Source organism: Porites lutea, chromosome 10 (genome assembly GCF_958299795.1).
Source record: "Porites lutea chromosome 10, jaPorLute2.1, whole genome shotgun sequence".
NCBI lineage: Eukaryota > Metazoa > Cnidaria > Anthozoa > Scleractinia > Poritidae > Porites > Porites lutea.
In genome coordinates, this window is record NC_133210.1 from 17,781,142 (window position 1) to 17,800,045 (window position 18,904).

Consider the following 18,904-nt stretch of genomic DNA (forward strand, 5'->3'; position numbering starts at 1 on the left):
ATTTTTTGGTTTGTTTTATTACTTTTTTGTTCCTTTAATCAGTACTTTTTTAATTGCAACGGTTATATTTTCCTTTGTATAGGTTATTTTACATTTTTACCACCTTTTATGCCATCTTACTTTAAAATTTCTACGAAAAATCGCATTTTAATCGAACTGAACAACATTTAACTGTGTATTTTTAAAACCTTTTTCAAGTAATCCATTTTTAATCTAAATGTAAATAGCGAAAGTTTATAACTGTGAGATAATGTCTAAGAAATAGAGCTTTGTCTGAGCAGTCATTTAAATAAAACCTTCTAAAAAAATCACTCTGATTTTGTTGGATAATCATGTTGTTTCAAACGGTGAAGTCTGTCCTACGCATCGGATGAAGAAAACCTGCTTTTCAAGCTTTTCAGTTTTGTAGCTACTACCGTCATTCGTTGGTTGACGATTGCTTAGTCCCTAAGTTTCATTATTGCAAGCAGCCGATGAATTTCGGGTCACGTGGTTATAGTGAGTTGCGAGTCTCTCCTGCCCTTTCGTCTCCTATACGTCACAGAAATGCATTTACGCAAAAACCATTTACGTACACTTGTTGTAAAATTCAAACGACAGTTAACATGGTTAAGTACCGGGAGGGGCATCTGCCCTGGTATCCACAAACTAGAGAAAACCACTTTTGCGCTAAAAAACAACCAAATGTGCCTATAAAATGCCACACGGGGGAGGAAAAACGGCAAACGGCACATTTCAGGTTTTTTGATTAATCTCACGGAACGCTTGAAAAGTCGTATCTTCTAACCAATTTGTTATCAAACAGTGAAGTGATCTGCAAATTCTTAATTAGGGGGAACAAAGATCGGTTGACCTGATGACTGGGCCCGTTGAACGTGGAAGAAACTGCGAGGTTAGGGTCGAAATTGCTCACGAACTGTCGCACTGCTGACTGAACCAATGAGGACTCTCAGGTCAAAATGGCGCGCGCAAAAAAAACAACGGCTAACGATTACGTAATGGTTTCGCGCTCGTGTTGTGAAACAAACAAACTTTTTCCCCCTCAAATTTTTCCCCTTCCAATTTGAAAATTTCCCTTTACCGGAAATCCTTCCAAGTTAGATGAATCTGACGCTTATTTGGTCTTTGGTCTTCTATATTGTGAGCAATTGTGAGCACTTTTTCGGGCAATATTTTTTCTTTCTTTAATTTTTTTACTAGGTGTTCCTCATGACGCGAACTTCAACAATGTGAATTCTCTTTGCGAAAAATTAAAACATTTATAGGCATTGATTATATTTGATTCCTCTAGAAAAGGCGTTTACTAACCTTAATCGGGTTAATCTCTCTTCACGTTGTCATCAAGCCTTGATTTTTTTTCTCTTTTCCTTACATAATATTTCCCAGGCGAAACTTCGCCGAAGATTTTACTTTGTGAATTCCCTTTATGACGCAAATTATCGTCATTTAGAATATGTAGCGCGCGGTGATGATTTTAAGAATCTTTTAAGTAGAGTGGAAAAAGTTTGGTAACATCAAGCGCCACGAAGGGTTTAAAACAATCTCTTAGCCTATGTACAGCCGAGGGAGCAGCTGTACACAGACAAACAATCTTTTTGTCTGATTAAATTTAAACTTTCCATCAAGTTCAAATCTGTGTAAGCCTTTTGACCTAAAACCGTACATCGCGGGCAGTCTTATGTCAGCGCCCTCCCCCAACAAGTTAGCTGGTATAAATTTTATGCTTGCTTAGGGTATAGGGGAATCATCCCGAATTGTTCCTATCCTGAAGCAAAATTTTCTAGCACCATACCTCTGCCAAAGTCTTGCATTTGCCTATATGACCATGTATAGTAATTTTTCCTGGTAATTATAGGGCACAAATAAATCCGTGTTTGTTAAAACTAACTCTATGTCAAAAAGTTAACCGTCAATTCCAGAATGATTTGCTGATGATAACTCTCATAGGTGATCAGATCAATTCGACTACAGTTTATAATAAATAAGCACGAAAAAATCTGAACGAAAAGATATGCGAGTACATTACTAACAGTAATAATGATAACAATCAATATAATAATGCAAATGAATAAAATAATAATGATAATGATAATAATTTACATGTGACAACCGCTGCCCCATTACTTGCATGTACAAATAGTTCACGTCTTGCCCATTTGTCCTACAGACCGGCATCTAGACAAATGTAAGGTGATGGAGGGTGCGGGGAGGGGTGCTCGTGTAGGATGTAGTGGTACGGTAGGCATCCTGTTGATTGATCGGACGGTGACTTTAGATTGTCACAGGGGAGGGCGCGATCTAAGTATGGCATAGATTGATGTTAAGAAAGCGTATGATTCAGTGGGTCATGGCTGGTTAAATGGGAGAATATTGTCGCACAGGTCTCCAGTCAGGTTGTGTAGGGGCATGGCCAAGCTTTGTAGAAGCTGGTTGTCACAAGGAAAGGGAGGGAAACCTCCGAACCGATAAGATTCAACAAAGGTGTTCATGAAAAAGTCGGCTTATCATTTTCATACCGAAAAGGAACACAATCGAATGCAATGTTTTGGTCAGGGTTTTTGTCATTTAAACCTCTCTGGGATTGCTAAATGTAAATACGGTATGCACACAAAAAAAATGAATTATGGATTCTGGTGGTGAAGTAAAATGTCAGGGGTAATATGACACCATCGTTCAAATGGCCAATTCACATTGATTTCTATCCTAGCGCATTCAGTCAAAACAACGGGGTTTGAAACTGTTTTTAAAAAGTTGAGAAGTAACAAAAAGCGGCCCAACAGTCAAAGAATTGTTCAAACAATGTCTAAATCACTTTCATGGAAGGAAATGTTATCGCCGTTTGCACGGCCGGCGGTTTACCTGGCAGGCGACAACCGAATGAGGTGAAATCTTCTCTCTTCCGATACTTGTCAAAATTTCCTCCACTTCAGCACCTTTCTAGACAAACTCTTTTCGGCCTTTTCAGTCCTGCAGATTAAAAACGGCTATACATATAGCTAGCTGATGAATAAACACACTGTTCAAAAGCTAAAATCATTACTTCATGAGGCTTTGACAGCACGGTCAGACTCTCAGGCGTAAATCTTTCGAGAATTAAAGCCCAGCGGGCTCCGACACTACTTATCCATATTACCTTCTAGTTCCTCTTATAGACATCATTTTTGCCAAACCGTCAACCAAAAACGTATATTTTTACGGTGTTCTCAACCTTCGAACTATTTTCAGCTGCTGTTTTGCGGTATGTAGCGAGCAACTCTACGCAAAGCCGATACAAATTTTGCGCCACGGAGGTCAAATATGATTGGCTCTCGTTGAGTTTCTCTGTTTATTAACCAATCAATACTTTGTCTTTGTTTCTGTCATGTTTTCTTTTTCTAAGAAATCTGAGCCAATTTCCAATGACCTTTGTTTGCGTGACCAAATATTACTTTTTAAAAACCTGAAAGTAGTTCTGATTTTAAAATATAAGCTAATATATAGATTTAGAGATATAGGGCTAAAAGCGAAGCTTTCGAAGCTCTCTATTGTTTACTCAAAATGAAAAACAACCAATCACTATACAATAGATTCCCGCGCAATTGCTGTCATTTGCTTCTTCAAATCAGCTTCCGCCTTGTAACGGATGATACGCTGCGACTGTAGGAGAAGCCAATTGTCACGCGGCTAAAACTATTGGTGGCGGCGAAACTCCGTGTGAGCGGGTATATTTTACTGGTCGATCATTAGGCTTTTGTACATTATGCTTTTGCTTCCCTACTAAAATGCTCCACCTTAATGCTCCATTTTCCCCACTAAAATGCTCGGTCTCCCCAAAAAAGTCACTAAAATGCTCGGATAATGCTCATTATACAAACGGTTTTTTTTAAATTAATTTCAAAGTTTACACTCACAAAAACGTGCAAGTGTTGCAAGTAACAACGACAACGTGTACAAGTTCATAAATACAGCCAAAAAACAGCTGTATTAGGTTTTTTTGTGAATTTTGAATTTTAGTCTTCATTTTGTTTAAAAAAGCGGGAGCTCATGGGAAACGGGCTCCTGAAACTAGAAGTTAATTTCTACTTTATTTTCTCGGAAAAATTAATTTTCCGGGGAAAATGCCACTAAAATGCTCGAATAATGCTCAATGCTTTTGCCTCACTAAAATGCTCGAAAAAATGCTAGCATAATGTACAAAAGCCTATCGATCATGAATCAACTACGATCACGAAACTGGGAGCTAGTCCTTGATGGTGATTTTATTGACGATAATCGAACCGTAAACTGAAATATAATGCAACGTAACAAATAATTACTAAAAGCTGAAGTACAATTACAATTATTATAGTTTGGCTAACAGATAATATAACATTTTACTAACATTCCAATCATATTTTCATTTTCGTAGCTGTTCCGATATAAAAACCTTGCCAAAACGGGTAATAAGACAAAAGAAATATACTTATTGAAATACAGGAAAAATAAATTTACCAACTAGAATATTAGACTAAATATACTTCATGAAAGGAATAAAATCAACTAAATTTGGGTACGCAGGAGTAAAGAAACCTTCCCAAAAACAATAATGGTTGCTTCCTGCCGAATAATACTATACTAAGACAGTAACAAAACAAATTTGAGAACGGACTACGTTTGCCAAGGCACGAAAACTAAATAAACTAAAAGAAATGAGATTCTCACGCCGAACTAAAAGGTAAAAACCTACTTGAAACTCAAAAAGGGCATAGTCACGTAATGGTACGAGATACTGCCGTATTACGACAACTTCTTGCAGGAATATACTTTATGAGTCGCCAGAAAGACAAAACTACAGAGGATAAAATGTACTTACATATCGGTTCCCGCTTGCCTCTAAGTACCAAGAAATGAACTATCCAAATAGACTACAACGATGTACACATGAAGACGACGAAATCCAACTAAAGCTTAAGTTAACAGACCATGCGTTTTCTACGTAAAAATAGGCGTTGTCTAAGGAAATGAAACTAACGAATCAGAAAAGCTTAAGGCGAGAGATATCATATGACTAAATCAATAAAGCTTGTTGTGATGTCATTTACACGCCTTGTTCGAGTGTCTCTGTTGCAGTGGAGGAAGATTATTTTATTTTTTTTCTCAAGAGAAGGAGAGCGAAGCAGAGTTGAAAGACGAGTGAAAAGAAGAGCAGGTGACAGCGAAGAGATTGGCACAATTGTTTCAGTGGAGTAAGTCATTCCGCAGATTGTTGTAATGGAGCTGATGTTTTTGCGGAGAATACATGTGACAACTAAGGAAAAACGTGAAAGGCTGATGATGCGGGAACTCTAACGTCAACTATTTTGACTACTTTCCAGTTTGATGTGACGGGCATGAGGTCCGTGGGTATACCCGTCGCTTGGAAAACATCAGCTCAACTACAGTAATCTGCGGTATGACTTACTCCAAACATTTGTACCAGTCTCTCCGCTGTCACCTGCATTTTTTTTCACTTGTCTTTCTACTCTTCGTTCTCCTTCTCCTGAGCCGTGAAAAATAATGTAATCTTCCTCCATTGCAACAGAAACATGAACTTTTAAGTGACGTCTAGGTCTAGCATCTCTACATTAGAGATCCGGCAAGAAGGAACCAGTCGGTTTCATGATTTAAGCGTTGAGTGGGCCTTAAGCCTCGGTGCCAGAAGTTTCTTTTTTTTCGAAGAAGTGGGAAAAAGCTTTTCCTCGCTTTTTCTCTCTTGCCCGAAAAAAAAAAACCTCTGACACCTAGGGTAAGTGGACCTCTGCATTCAAAGGTTTCATGTACGAGGATACTGCTATTTTCTGTCAGTGTGCTGAAGTCATTACCAGTCTGCTTTAGTGCTTTTGCTCAGACACAAAATGTTCCTGTAGAGTTATGAAGACGATAACAAACAATTTCATAAGGGAGCAGTAACCACTTGAAAAAGTTGTTGGCCCAGCTTTTTCAAGAGCATGTCCATCCTTGGTATCCTTTTGAACAGACGCCAGAGAACAGTTTCCACAAATGGCGTGACAACAGTGACAGTCCCTCGTTCCACTTTCGTTCCCGCCCCTTTGCCTTTACCGTGGTAGCCTGGATCGAGGCCTGTCACCATCCCGGCATCAAACATGGCCGCGAATAGATCAACAGAATTCGTAAAGTTGTGCGTTCTTTTTGCATTTATTTTCGCAATAACTGAAACTAAAAATGTCGATGACGAACAAGAAAAGGAGAGGGCAGCTGCCGAGAAAGAAAACAAGTACCATGCCATCGACACAGCTTTCTTGTTGGTCATGATGTTTTTATTGATCATAACTGTTTTGACCGTATGGCTTTTCAAAGTCAAACGTTTCCGCTTTCTCCATGAAACAGGAGTGTGCATGATTTATGGTGAGTTAAACGTTTTTTCCTCTTATTTTACTGCAGTAGAAGCTTAGCTTTCCCCTCCTATCAAGGTGTTTACTTGTTGTGCAACGTACATGTAGTTGTTTAAGCTTTTAAACATCTTGTAACCTCGTTTATGCAGCACGGCCAGCTGTCATACAGTTTCGAAACAAATCATTTTGCATTTACAGATTAGCTACTTCACAGGAAATTGCACTTAAAATTTCATCGGCGGACAAATATATATATATATATATATATATATCGTATGGCTTATTTATGTAGTTATTCTTATTGAGCCAGTTACAGGAAAAAATAAAAGTTTCACTTTTTATGTTCCTTGGGTTAATACATGTAAGATGAGCCATCTCAATAGTTAGAACGACATTATGCAGGATGATAAAAGCACTGCTCAAGCTTTAATGTAATAGTCACTCTTGAGTGGTGAATCCAGATCTTCAGATAATAGAGCGGGGGTGGGTGGGGGAGTGGGTGGTCATCCAGATAAAGGGGGTGGTCTCAAAAGAATTTTTTTGGCCCCTTTGGGCCTCAGTTTGGTCTAAAAATAAGGGGGGAGCCAGGCCCCCCCCCTGGCCCCTCCCCTGTATCTGCTACTGCACTTTTGGATGTCATCCCTGGATTCAAATTTAACCCTCGGACTTACACGCAAATCCATACCCCCACGGTGGTACGGGGAGGGGGGGCGGTGGATGGAACCCCTCCCTGGAGTTTCTGATATGTTGCAGTATTTTGAAGTGATTTTACCTTTAGTGGAAAGCCTTTGATCTTCTTAACAAGATGAGGAAAATTTTATTGGTGGTGGCACTGATAGAGGCCTGTGACATCTGGTCTACCCTGAGAGTATATTACAGTCATGTACCAGTCCATACAGCAGCTAGTAACACAAGATAGTATTACTCTGCTGCTGTCATGTAGGTGACTTATCATAAATTATTAGCTGGCCTAAGCAACAACGATAGTGATGGCTTCAAAAACATCACTTAAAAAGTGAATCCTAAAGGACTATAACGAAGTTCAGGAAAAGAAAAATAAAATCGTTATCTTGTGTTCATGCCCTCCACTAAACATGAAATTAGGCATTTTCACATTGTAGTCGTGCCGTGACAGCAAGGAAATGTACAAAAAAGAGTGATGCATGTGCAAAGTTGTTTTTCTAATCTAAGCCTGTTGCTTCTTTGCTGTTCTCATTGCTGTCACCATTGTCATTTCTTAACTACCCATTGTGTGGTTGTGTAGGTAACATGGCATTTCCTGATGTGGTCTCTAGACGTATCTATCAACTAAATATTTTTATAGCTTACATTAGATTTTTCGTTGTACTCCATCCCTGAATTTATAACATTTCCCTCTTATCAGGCATGATAATTGGTCTACTTATAAAGTACATTGGAGGAGAAAGCCGTGTTCCTGTTTCTCAACCCAACTGTACGATCCCTAGCACTACAAAGAAGCTATATATCAGGACAGTGAATGGAAGCCAGTATTCCTATTCATTATCAGGACCTGTACAACAGGATAACTCCACAGATCAAGGGAGTGAGCTGGAACAAAAGGCAAGTGATGTTGATTTTCATAGATTTTCTTGAGTTGTTTGAACTGTACAGACTATCTGAAAGCAATGCAGATGTACAGTCGACTCCTGATAATTTGAACCTTCATGGGAAATAGAAAAAAGCTTGAGTTATCGGGAGATCAAGTTATTGAGGGTAAAATTACATAGAAAACGATATGAATGGAAATGAAAATTGCTTCAGGTTAGCCGGAGGTTCGTGTTATAGAGAGTTTGAGTTGCCGAAAGTGGACTATATATTAACAAGGCCAGAAGAGTGTCCAGGATTGCTGTGGAGGCCAATGTTTAGAGGTATTTTGAAAATAGATTCGTTCATAGCCAGCCTCAAGACTTCAGGAAATAAAATGAAATAATTAAGAAATCATCTTGAGACTGAACAGTGAATAATACACTTCTTTTGTTTTATTCCCACAAACCTCAGAGCCAAGTGTGAATAATTTAAATGAAATATATATATGCAATCTGCCTAGCTATTCCCTCAATCTCCCACAATTACCTGTATTTGAGAAAACATGCCTCCTGGACTCCTCATTTTCAATGTATAGCCAAAAGCTTGCTCCAGCTTTAATATCATAGCCAGTTTGTTTGATGTGTACACAGCCATACCATGTATCAGCCTGACTTCAGCACCTGTAGACTGCCTCTTGACACTAATCATGGGATACATGTACATGTAGCCTTTCGTAAAAGTGTGTAACTTTGCGTGATATGTGTACATGTACAATCAAAGACCCCACTATTATTAATGTCTTGCATTTAGGTGCATGCCAAAATGCTCCTTTCTCTGTAGAGTGACTGTCCTTTGATTAAAGAGAATTTTTAATGTTACTGATACTTATTACAAAAGTCCATACCTATAACTTATGATTTACAAACTTTTCACATGTTCTGTTATCATCCTTGACTGGCATGGGTTTCAATAAAAATTGATTCAGAAGTAGCTAGCAGGTTTGAAGAGAGTAACAGACTGTATCAACAAGTGGCTGTAGTTCCCTTTTTCTAGGGGGGTCTGGGGGTGTACTTTGCCAGAAAATTTTGAAATTTCAAAGCCCTAAAAAGCAATTTTCAGTGTTCTGGGGACTAAATTGAGGACAAGAGAGCACGTTTTCATTAACGAAAATGTAGCTTTCATTCAACTTTCGATTTATCAGTCACATCATCAATTCCTACCTGCAATGGACAAAATATGATGAAAACTACGTACATTTGCACATAAACAAATTCCGCGTAAACCTGTATTTATAAACTATATATTTTCATTCAGATTTTATCATACATTTTTTGTTTTCAACATTATTCAAACTAGTTGCTTCTTCTTTCTAGAAAAAAAGTAGGCGACTTCTATGAGGAAAGTAGCCAACGCCTTTCGTCGGCGGTCAGTACTTATTGAAACCCTTGACAGGGTAAATACTATACAATTCAACGAAAGAAATTTCACATTTTTCATTTTTGGTTCTTATTGTAGGCTGTGTTTGATCCTGAGATATTTTTCTATGTGCTGCTACCTCCTATAATCTTTTATGCTGGATATGACATGAAAAAGGTATTTGAAAAAAAAGGTGCTATAAATAATTATATTAAAATATTGTTATCTTTTTAATAGTCAAATAAACATCATTTAAAAAACTTGGCAACCAAGAAAAAATAATGGTATAATATAACAGTAAGAACCTACATGACATCTACAGTTCTTTACTGTTTCAGCGATTCTTCTTCAGAAACATTGGTGCAATTTTAACATATGCTTTCGTTGGTACCACTGTTTCGTGTGTAGTCTTTGGGTAAGTTTTTTTACTTTGTAATTGTAGACATTTTACTAAAAAACAATCACAGAATCGGCCAAAACAAGGCTGAGTGCAAAGTCTCTGATATGAAGATAAAAATTAGTTGTCTTGCAAGTGAAACTCATTTCCATATAAAAGAATTTGCACTTTGCCTTATTTTGAAAGTGACAGTTTTGGAAACTTGGGAATAGGGCTTTATTGCAGTGTTTGATAAAAATGATAACTAGAGTAATCCCTTGGATTATTATTAAAGGGTGCCCAACCTTGACACGTTCTGTGACTTTCTTTTTTAAGAATTTTTTCTGCCCTTGTTGGTTATTCTGGAGCACAATATTCATTGAGTTCCTTTTGATTGCCTACTGTTACAATGCTGAAAAACATTATTCTAGGGCATCACATCATCTCAGTAATGTCTTAATAACTAGGTGCAACTGCATATGTTATGGTTCAATTTCATTGTTTGTTTTGAATTTAGTTTTTCCTTTAGGGTTGTGATGTATGATAATGAATTTAAAACAAGAGAAAAATAAAATTTAAACCAAGGATAAACATGAACCACAACACATTCACCTTAAAGGGGAATTATGATTGATGAAGTTGCTAAATTGGGTAAGGAATTACTAGCAAACATTAAGAACATGGTTTGGTCATGATGCTGGTGTGCTGCATTTGTTGTTGCCATGTTTTTTTTTTTTTGCCATTTCTTGAGGGAGCCTGGGAGTCACTCTTATAGTACATAATTACGTGGCAATTCACAAATTTCCTGTGTTTTCAACATTTGAGGTGGGACAGGAGAATTTTTTAAATAAACACTAGTTCTTAATTTTCAATCATCATTAATAAGTCAATTGAAAGAAAACAAAGCAAACTCTGAACGTTCATTTTTTTATTGTTTTAATATCAAAGCAAAACAAAGTTGTCTTTCATGGTAGTAACCAAAAACCAAGGGATTGCTCTCTTTTGTTTGTCTAGATCTACCATGTATGCCTACACTAAGTTTGCTACAGTAGACAAAGATTTTAATTTCTTGGAATGCCTTCTGTTTGGAGCTTTGATATCAGCAACAGATCCAGGTATGTCAAGTTTCAAAATGGTTATGAGGAATAGTAAGCTCATTCATAGCTTAGATAGAGGAAATTGGCCTTTTATCTAATAGCCTATAGCAAGATTCATTTCATATGTCTTGATTACAAGTGTGTAGGAGCATTGGTCTAATATTGCATACAATAGTGTTTGGTATTTTGCTTTCCCATAAATTATTTATTGTGCTTATAGTCACTTTAGTGACTCTTTTTTAATGCAAATAATATTTTAATTTAACCTCTATCTGGACAAGACTGCACTTTAAAAAAAAACTAAACTGGTAAATATCTTCTTCTTGGAGAATGTAAAATGAAGACTATAATTATGCAATTCTAGCTGCCTGTATTCTACACTTTTTGATCGAAACAGAATATATACAATGTAATGATAATGGTACCAATGATTTACTGTGTCATGAGACCGTTTTTCCTTTTTTGCTTTCTAGTCACAGTACTGGCTATTTTCCATGATCTCCATGTTGATGTGGATCTGTATGCTCTAGTATTTGGTGAAAGTGTCATGAATGATGCTGTGGCTATTGTTCTATTCAGGTGAGAAGCACTTCCAGTGACTGTTCATCCCTGGTACAGTATAAAACACTGTAAAAAATGTTTTAGGTTGAGTTGAAATACTCAGTGAGCTCTATTACTTTAATTTCAGATCTGTAGAGACATACCTTCTTGACAAAACAGGAAGTGGGTTTCAAGTTGATCGATTTTTTGAATCTGTGGGTGTCTTCATTGGTGTTTTCTCAGGATCATTCTTTCTTGGCTTTGCTATGGGACTTGTAACTGCTCTTGTATCCTTTTTAACCTAACTTGACCTGTCAAGCAGTGATTGGTAAAGTCATACTTAATAGCCTTGTTTACTTAAAATAGTGCCATCCGATTCTCCATAGACACTAAGGTCAGCAAATCAAAATATCCTTTTTATTTGCACTGCACAGAATAGAAAAAAACTGTGCACTCAACTGACAACTTTCATTACTTACAGACATACTGTACTATAGAATGTAGTAGTTTATAAGAAACAATTACAGAAGTATGGCTTTGGTTACAGTCAAACCCTTGCTATAATATAATATTATAATAATACTATAATCAACAACTCCTACAGGCAGACATCTTACATTTCTGAGTAGACACTGCATCAGTCAGCAACATATGCCCTATGAGTGATCCACATCAAATTTCTTCTTGTAATATCTTCTCTTCACCCACCAGAGCGGTCACAATAATATGAAGGACATTCCATTTAATTGATACTTTGAAACAATCAATTTCTCCTCACTGACTGTCAGGAAACGTAGAGGGACAACAAATGAGAATTTAAATTTCAATATTAGGATTAAAAGGGTTAATTAGATGCCTCTCCTAATGGCATTTTTTTCCCAATTAATAGGAGTCTGCTTATGTGAGGTTTGACTGTTAGTAATATAATTTTTACAACAGAACTTTGTCATTTTCTTTTATTGCCATCCTTGACTCCATTTATTGTACAGGTGACAAAACTCACAAGAATCTCAGACTTTCCATTGCTTGAAACAGCCTTGTTTTTCTTGCTTTCCTGGACAACTTTCTTGATGGCAGAGGCTGCAAATCTTACTGGTACTGATTATTATTTTCATGCACATCGACATTTTATCAGTTATTCCCCAAAGGCAGGGTTGTCACTAAGATTTCAAGTTGCCGGGTAAATACAACAAGTAGGCGGGGAATCAAACGGCTAGGGATTTCTTTTGGTTCTATTTTTCTTCTATTTTCCAATAAATGTAGCCAGGGGCCACTCTCTTAGTAGCCGGGGAAAATCCCTGGCCCTCGGCTCTTAATGACAACCGTGCAAAGGAGCAAAAGTTTAGTTTTGACGATTACATTTTTTTTTTCTCTGCAGGGATTGTTGCAGTTCTGTTTTGTGGTATATCTCAAGCACATTATACCTACAACAACTTATCAGAAGAATCTAAGATTAACACTAAACAGGTAATGGGATAACTAGTGCCAGCTACATGTACATGCAGTGTTTTCTATTAAATTAATTATTATTTATTAATTATTAAACTGTAAACGTCTATCACCCAAGAGGAAAAGAGCCAACATTTTTAATTTAGTTAGTAATTTAAGTAGATTAGCTTAAAAAAGTAATATTTTGCTAAAAAGGCTTATACTTACATTCTTGGTAGTTTCGATAATTTACAATAATAATAACAAATTACTAATAGCAAAAGGGCTAACTTAATTATATACAATTTAAGTAAACAACTTTGATGATAATTAATATTAAAAAACAAAATCAATAACTAAAAAAATTATCGCTTGTGTGAGATTGAGTGCATTTCATTCTATTAACATTTTTTCTAATAACCTTTGCTATCAATATTAGGGAGCTTAAGCAACAACGACAGGGACGACTATGAAAACATCACTTAAAAAGTGAATTCACGCTACTTCAAACTTTATCGCACTTATTCCAACTCGTTCAATTCATCAAATGTTGGCAAATTTTTCTGGAGTTGAATTCTAAAAGACTGTGTCAAAGTTCAGGAAAAGAAAAAGAAAGTTGTTGTCTTGTGTTCCCGTCCTCGACAAAACATGAATTTAGGCACTTTCACGTTGTAGTTGTGCAGTGACGGCAACGAAATGTACAAAAAAGCATGATGCACATGCAAAGTTGTTGTTTTGCCAATCTCAAAACATTGTTTTTTTCCTGTTCTCGTTGCCTTAGCCATCGTCATTGCTGAAGTTCCCTATTATTTTACTGAATACTTTCTTTTGCAGACATTTGCATTGTTGAACTTTTTGGCAGAAAGCTTCATTTTTTCATACATGGGGCTGTCACTTTTCACTTTTGAAAATCATCAGTGGAATATTGGCTTTATTTCATGGACATTTGTATCCTTAAGCTTGGTAGAAATCACTTTTAATAATTTTTTTCATAATAATAATACATAATTATAGAGAGGATATTACATGGCCGCGTGCATTTATTTTCAGTTGTGAAAATATCAAGTTTTTGAGCAAAAGCTCACCTGGTGTTTCATTGGTGTTTATATAGTAAAACAGTTTCAGGATTATTAAATACTGTATCGAAGATGTGACATAAATTTAATTTGCTTGTTTGTTCAGTTGGCTCATTATAGATCACAATGGTAGATGTATTCTAAGTCCAATTTGAGTCTTTCTCTTGCCAGCACAAACTAGAGGGCCAGTTTTGAAAGAGATCTCTCCCTTGAATATAAATTATTGTGGTAATCATATGGTCTACATTGGCGAAACAAAATTAACAACAAACAAATAAGGTCCACTGAAGCAAAACTCTCTGAATACATTCAGTTTAATGATTAATTTCCAACGCCCAGCATTTCCAGATCTAAACAGTTTCCGTAATAAACATTTGTATACAAAGCTATTGTCTCAGTTCAGAGCTGTACATAGCTACAGCACAAGAAAAACAAGAACAGGCAAACAAAACTGCTTAAAACTACTGTACACATAAATCTTATCCTCATTGGTCTGTTTTGCATTCATCTTAGCTGTCTTTTGGTCACATGTTGACATTTATTTGTTATATCGAGATATATAATTTTACGTTTGCGTTTCTGGATTGTTTGTTACAACAAGGATTTAGTCAAATCGAGGTTGTTATATCAAGGTTCTATTCCATACACTACAGGTACATTTTATAATTTTGGCCGGGCTGAAGAAAATGGTACGTTATACGGAGGAGAGCTGGTTGTTTATGAGAGGTCTGTCAGTCATCAACCCTGCACTATTCACAGGGTTGTCAAAAGAAGCCGGCTACCGGCGAAAATCGCCGCCTACTTGGTTAGTATCAGCCAGCTACTCTGTTTGGCATTTCTTTACGGATGAAGTTTTTTAAATAAAATATCCCTGGACTGGCTAGCCTATTCCAGGCTCTCAGATAGTGGGGAAGACACGAAAGTGTAGGGCGCACGAAAATGGGGGCTTTTTCATTTCCGCAGGCCCAACTATCTTGGAGCCTGGAACAGGCTATGGACTGGCCGCTTACTTTGACAACTCAGCCGTATACTTCAAAACTTTCTGACAACTCTGTATTCAGGCCTAATGGGTAGAGTTTTTACAGCCTGTGTCCAGAATACTTCCAGCTTCTGTAGTATTATTTCTTGTTCCATGGGAGTAGGTTATAGAACCCAAGAATATGACCATGAGTTTTGCAATGAGTTACAACACTAATAGCTCAAAATCTGAAAAACTATTATGTATTTGGTATCATCTGATTAGTTGTTTGATTATTAATTATTTTCATTATTATTTTAATAATTAACATTTTTTAGCATCGGTTTAATACTCTTTTGTTTGTAATGAGCAGGTTACTACATTCCTTAACCAAGTTATCTCTGTAGTTTGCCATGACATTAGGAAGACTTTGTAATATTTATCCATTGTCGTTTTTACTCAATTTGGGGCGACACAGGAAAATTAGCTTTAAGTTCCAGCACATGATGGTCTTCGCAGGTAGGTGGACCAAAATGCCTCCAAGCAGCCGCTTAGTGAAACATGTTTCCGATTATTTGTACAAGTAGAATAAAATTGAACTCCCTTTTACACCCTTGTTTTAGGGTTACGGGGTGCTGTAGCGTTTGCTTTGGCAATGCGGAACACAGAATCAGTTCCTCGTCAAATGATGTTGACAGCTGTGCTAATTGTTGTCTTAGTAACAGTAATAATAAATGGTGGTGCTACAATGTCTGTCCTCTCATTTCTCAAAATAAGGTAAGAAATCTCTGAATATCTAATGCATTCACTCCTAGACCACATTAATTACCAATACGATTATCATATCATTTTGTCACTCTTCACGAACTTTTAAATCCGTGATGAAATCCTATGGTTTTACCATTGGGACATTCCATTTTTTATCCCCCCCCCCCCTTCCCCAATTATCGAAGGCATAATTTAATAATATCCAGAAGGGCCCTGTCGGAATCTGATATTTTGACTATGATATTTGAAGTACAATAAAGGGTTTCGGAATTAAATCATTTTACCCACGAGGGCCTGTCGGAACAACACTATGTTGGTCTAAGAATCTGATGTGTCTATGTTTTAGTGAGTAATTTATAATGACTAGCTACATGGTTTAGGAAAGATGACTCTAGTGAAAATAAGAAAATGTCCGCAAGAGTATGTTGGGGACACCATTGGCTTTAACTTTTGCTTGATGTCACTGCGAAAAAAGTTATGTCTTTTGTTTTGTTTCAGAGTTGGAGTTGATCCAGAAGAAGAGGACAGGAAATCAGCATATGTCTCGGTCAGCATTGTAGGTTTTGTCTTTAGAAACATGGAAGGTATTTTTTTTCCAGGAAATTTCTGCGGATCTCAAAGAGCCATTTATGTGTAAAGTCCAGTCCACTCAGGAAATTCCTGTTAGTACCACTCATCTGGCAATTAACAGAAGACACTACATCACATGCAATATTCGACATTAAAGAAAATCCATATTAAGTGCCACATCACATGACACATCATGAGTTGTGACATTTTCACAATAATAATAAATTATTATAAGGTGTCACATCTGAGTGCTGCCTGTTACATTAGATGCCTGCAATATTACTGTTTGTGGTAATGTTATATTTTTTTGAAGCACTCACCAGAATGATGACTATTAATTTTGTAACCCTACATATGGATACAGTGTTCTGTGCACATGCATATGAATTAAATTAATTTAAAATACTGCATGCCTGAGGTCTGTTCGTTTAAAAGTTATTTAGTCTAATTGGATTTGCAGAGGGAGGGGGACTGGATGGTTAGGCATTGAACATTATCTCTCGGGTTTTGGGAATTATTTTGCAAATTAAGGAAATAATATAATTATAATTGTACTTTCCAGTTTAATACTCTCAGTATTACAACCAATCACCTTTGCTGTGTAGCACTTCAGAGCAAGGCAATATCTTAAGGGATTTCTATTTTTAAATTAAAATTCTTGTAGGATGACAATGACTCTCTCAGATCAAGACAGGCCCATTATGAAAGAGCGTGGATTTTTAGAAAGTGGTACGACTTTGATGTCAAATATCCTTTTATTCCACTTTAACAGTGATTTTGATTTTTACAAATCATAATTGATGCTCTTACAACCCTTATTATATGGCCCAATCTCAATCACCAGAGTGTAAACCAACCTTGGCAAGGTGGAGCAATACGTGATTTTTAACTGTATCATGTACATGTTTGAATAAGCTTACTCTCCTTGACAATTCTCACATATATGAAACCTATTTTTACCAACTATGGCCAGTCACTGACTGAAACGTTACCAGGCTGTTGTGGTCCCCTTGCACGACGTCTGTCACCTAAACCACAACCGAAGGTAATAAACTTATTAAAACAATTATTTGTGACAGTATAAACTTAGTTAAAATCATTAAAGAAGAAGACTATATTTTTCCACAAACAATGTCTGTTGTTCATTGCATTTACATTGATCTATTTGTGACTTTTTGTCTTGTCTTTATACATTAATAATAGTAGAATTACTACATGTTGACCAATTTGGTCAGTGCTTGGACTTGGTGACAGTGCCTGCTGTTTTTATGAAAGATCAGCCCACAAGTGGACAATGTTCCAGCTGTCTTCCAAAGGTGTTTCAACGCCTCAGAGAATGCGAAATTACACAGATGTTCTTCCTGGATGACCTGGATAAGTCCATATATCTTTATGGAATTTTTGGGGCCGAATCGCAGATGTCTCTGCCACAAACATCCCTAATGGGGAGAAGCAATGAGATACTTGCAGGCCACAGTTTTTAGTACTTTATTTTTGTGACCATCTTTTTTTAACCAAGTTTGTCCTGTTTGACTTATTTCAGGAGGAGCCTGTGAAAGCAGACAGCGATGACGACATGATAAATGTAAATGGTGAGCTGTCGTTCACAGGTGGTGTCATGGTCAGGCCAACCAGTGGCAGCATGATCAGTAATGAGCCAAGTGATATCATGAGAGAAGGAGACCTAGGACTGGGTGCTGTTGGTGGTGCACAAGCATGAATCCATCAATTTCAGTTAGTCAATACCAAGTTTTTAATACCCTAGAAATATAATAAAATTATATCCATTTACATGTTCTGTAGGTTATCTTAATCATTATTATCCTGTCTGGGTGTGTCTGAAGGTTCACCTGGTACACAGGTAAAAAGAAGTCCAAAGAAAAAAGACTTGACAATGGCCAATGCCCTCTCCTTACACTTTTAATATTAATGTAGTATAGTAGAAAAATATGTTATATTAATATGATGAATACTTTTAAAGAATGCCTCATCAAGGATTGTAGCAATACAGTCAGGGTCCTTTATGGCGGACAATGTAGAGAGCTTGAGTTAGTGTCCTTATTAGTTAGCATCCTTTATAGCAGGAGTTTATTTCAGTCAAATGTCTGTAATTTAGTTTTGCCTTGGAATTTAGCTGCTGACCGTATTATCAGGGTGTCCGCAAGGCAAGAGTAATCATGAAAGGTTTGAAATATTGTCAGTAGTAAAACATTGTGAAAAATGATAATGGAATCTTTAGCTAAGGTTGGCCATACAATCATGTTTTGTTGTATTATACAGTCATTTTTGTTGTACATTCATAAACAGTCATTATTTAGATCACATATTATTTTTGACAAGTTGAAAAATAGTTAATAATTATTTCGAAGTTATTAAGTTCTAGAGTAACTGAAATATTGTTGAGTCTTGACAAAAAGGTAATCATCTTTCTAAGCACGGCAGCCTAGATACAAAACGTTTGGTCCAAGTTTTGGCATTACCCAAGCAGACAGAGTGTAGGTTTCTTGTTACTGTATTGTAACTTTATGATTTGTGTACTTTCAAGAAACATCTTTTTATAGTATCCTTTTTCAAGTACACTGCATGTACCTTAAAAAAACATTAATTTAAAAGAGAAGGTTAGATGGTTTTTGTGCATTGAAAAATTCCGTTAATTATATAACAGTGACTAAAACTAAGTGAACAATTTTGTAATGCGAAGTTGTAATAAATGAATTGAATTTTTCTGAGGAGCCATAATTTAGTTCTTAATCTGTGAAAATAATTCTGAAATTCAC

The 18,904-nt window shown here is 36.6% G+C and overlaps 1 protein-coding gene and 1 long non-coding RNA gene across 3 annotated transcripts in view; one reads left to right on the top strand and one right to left on the bottom strand.

Moving 5' to 3' along the window:
• LOC140950424 (uncharacterized) overlaps window positions 1-1,358 on the bottom strand; it is a 29,475-nt gene extending 28,117 nt beyond the window's left edge. Inside the window, exon 1 of the long non-coding RNA XR_012167183.1 lies at window positions 1,309-1,358. This is a non-coding gene — a long non-coding RNA (uncharacterized lncRNA). The remainder of the gene's footprint in view (window positions 1-1,308) is intronic.
• Window positions 1,359-6,093: 4,735 nt separating this feature from the next.
• LOC140950111 (sodium/hydrogen exchanger 6-like) overlaps window positions 6,094-18,904 on the top strand; it is a 13,556-nt gene continuing 745 nt past the window's right edge. The window contains exons 1-16 of one of the 2 annotated variants that reach the window (XM_073399284.1): window positions 6,094-6,363; window positions 7,735-7,931; window positions 9,414-9,491; window positions 9,653-9,729; window positions 10,705-10,805; window positions 11,261-11,366; window positions 11,476-11,614; window positions 12,317-12,422; window positions 12,706-12,794; window positions 13,590-13,703; window positions 15,197-15,308; window positions 15,413-15,566; window positions 16,056-16,113; window positions 16,792-16,874; window positions 17,067-17,172; window positions 17,671-18,904. The exon at window positions 17,671-18,904 is cut by the window's right edge and continues 745 nt beyond it. In XM_073399284.1, the coding sequence (XP_073255385.1) occupies window positions 6,102-6,363; window positions 7,735-7,931; window positions 9,414-9,491; window positions 9,653-9,729; window positions 10,705-10,805; window positions 11,261-11,366; window positions 11,476-11,614; window positions 12,317-12,422; window positions 12,706-12,794; window positions 13,590-13,703; window positions 15,197-15,308; window positions 15,413-15,566; window positions 16,056-16,113; window positions 16,792-16,874; window positions 17,067-17,172; window positions 17,671-17,847 (1,959 nt within the window). In that variant the 5' untranslated portion in view covers window positions 6,094-6,101 and the 3' untranslated portion in view covers window positions 17,848-18,904. The remainder of the gene's footprint in view (window positions 6,364-7,734; window positions 7,932-9,413; window positions 9,492-9,652; window positions 9,730-10,704; window positions 10,806-11,260; window positions 11,367-11,475; window positions 11,615-12,316; window positions 12,423-12,705; window positions 12,795-13,589; window positions 13,704-15,196; window positions 15,309-15,412; window positions 15,567-16,055; window positions 16,114-16,791; window positions 16,875-17,066; window positions 17,173-17,670) is intronic. The other variant, XM_073399285.1, reaches the window with a different exon arrangement.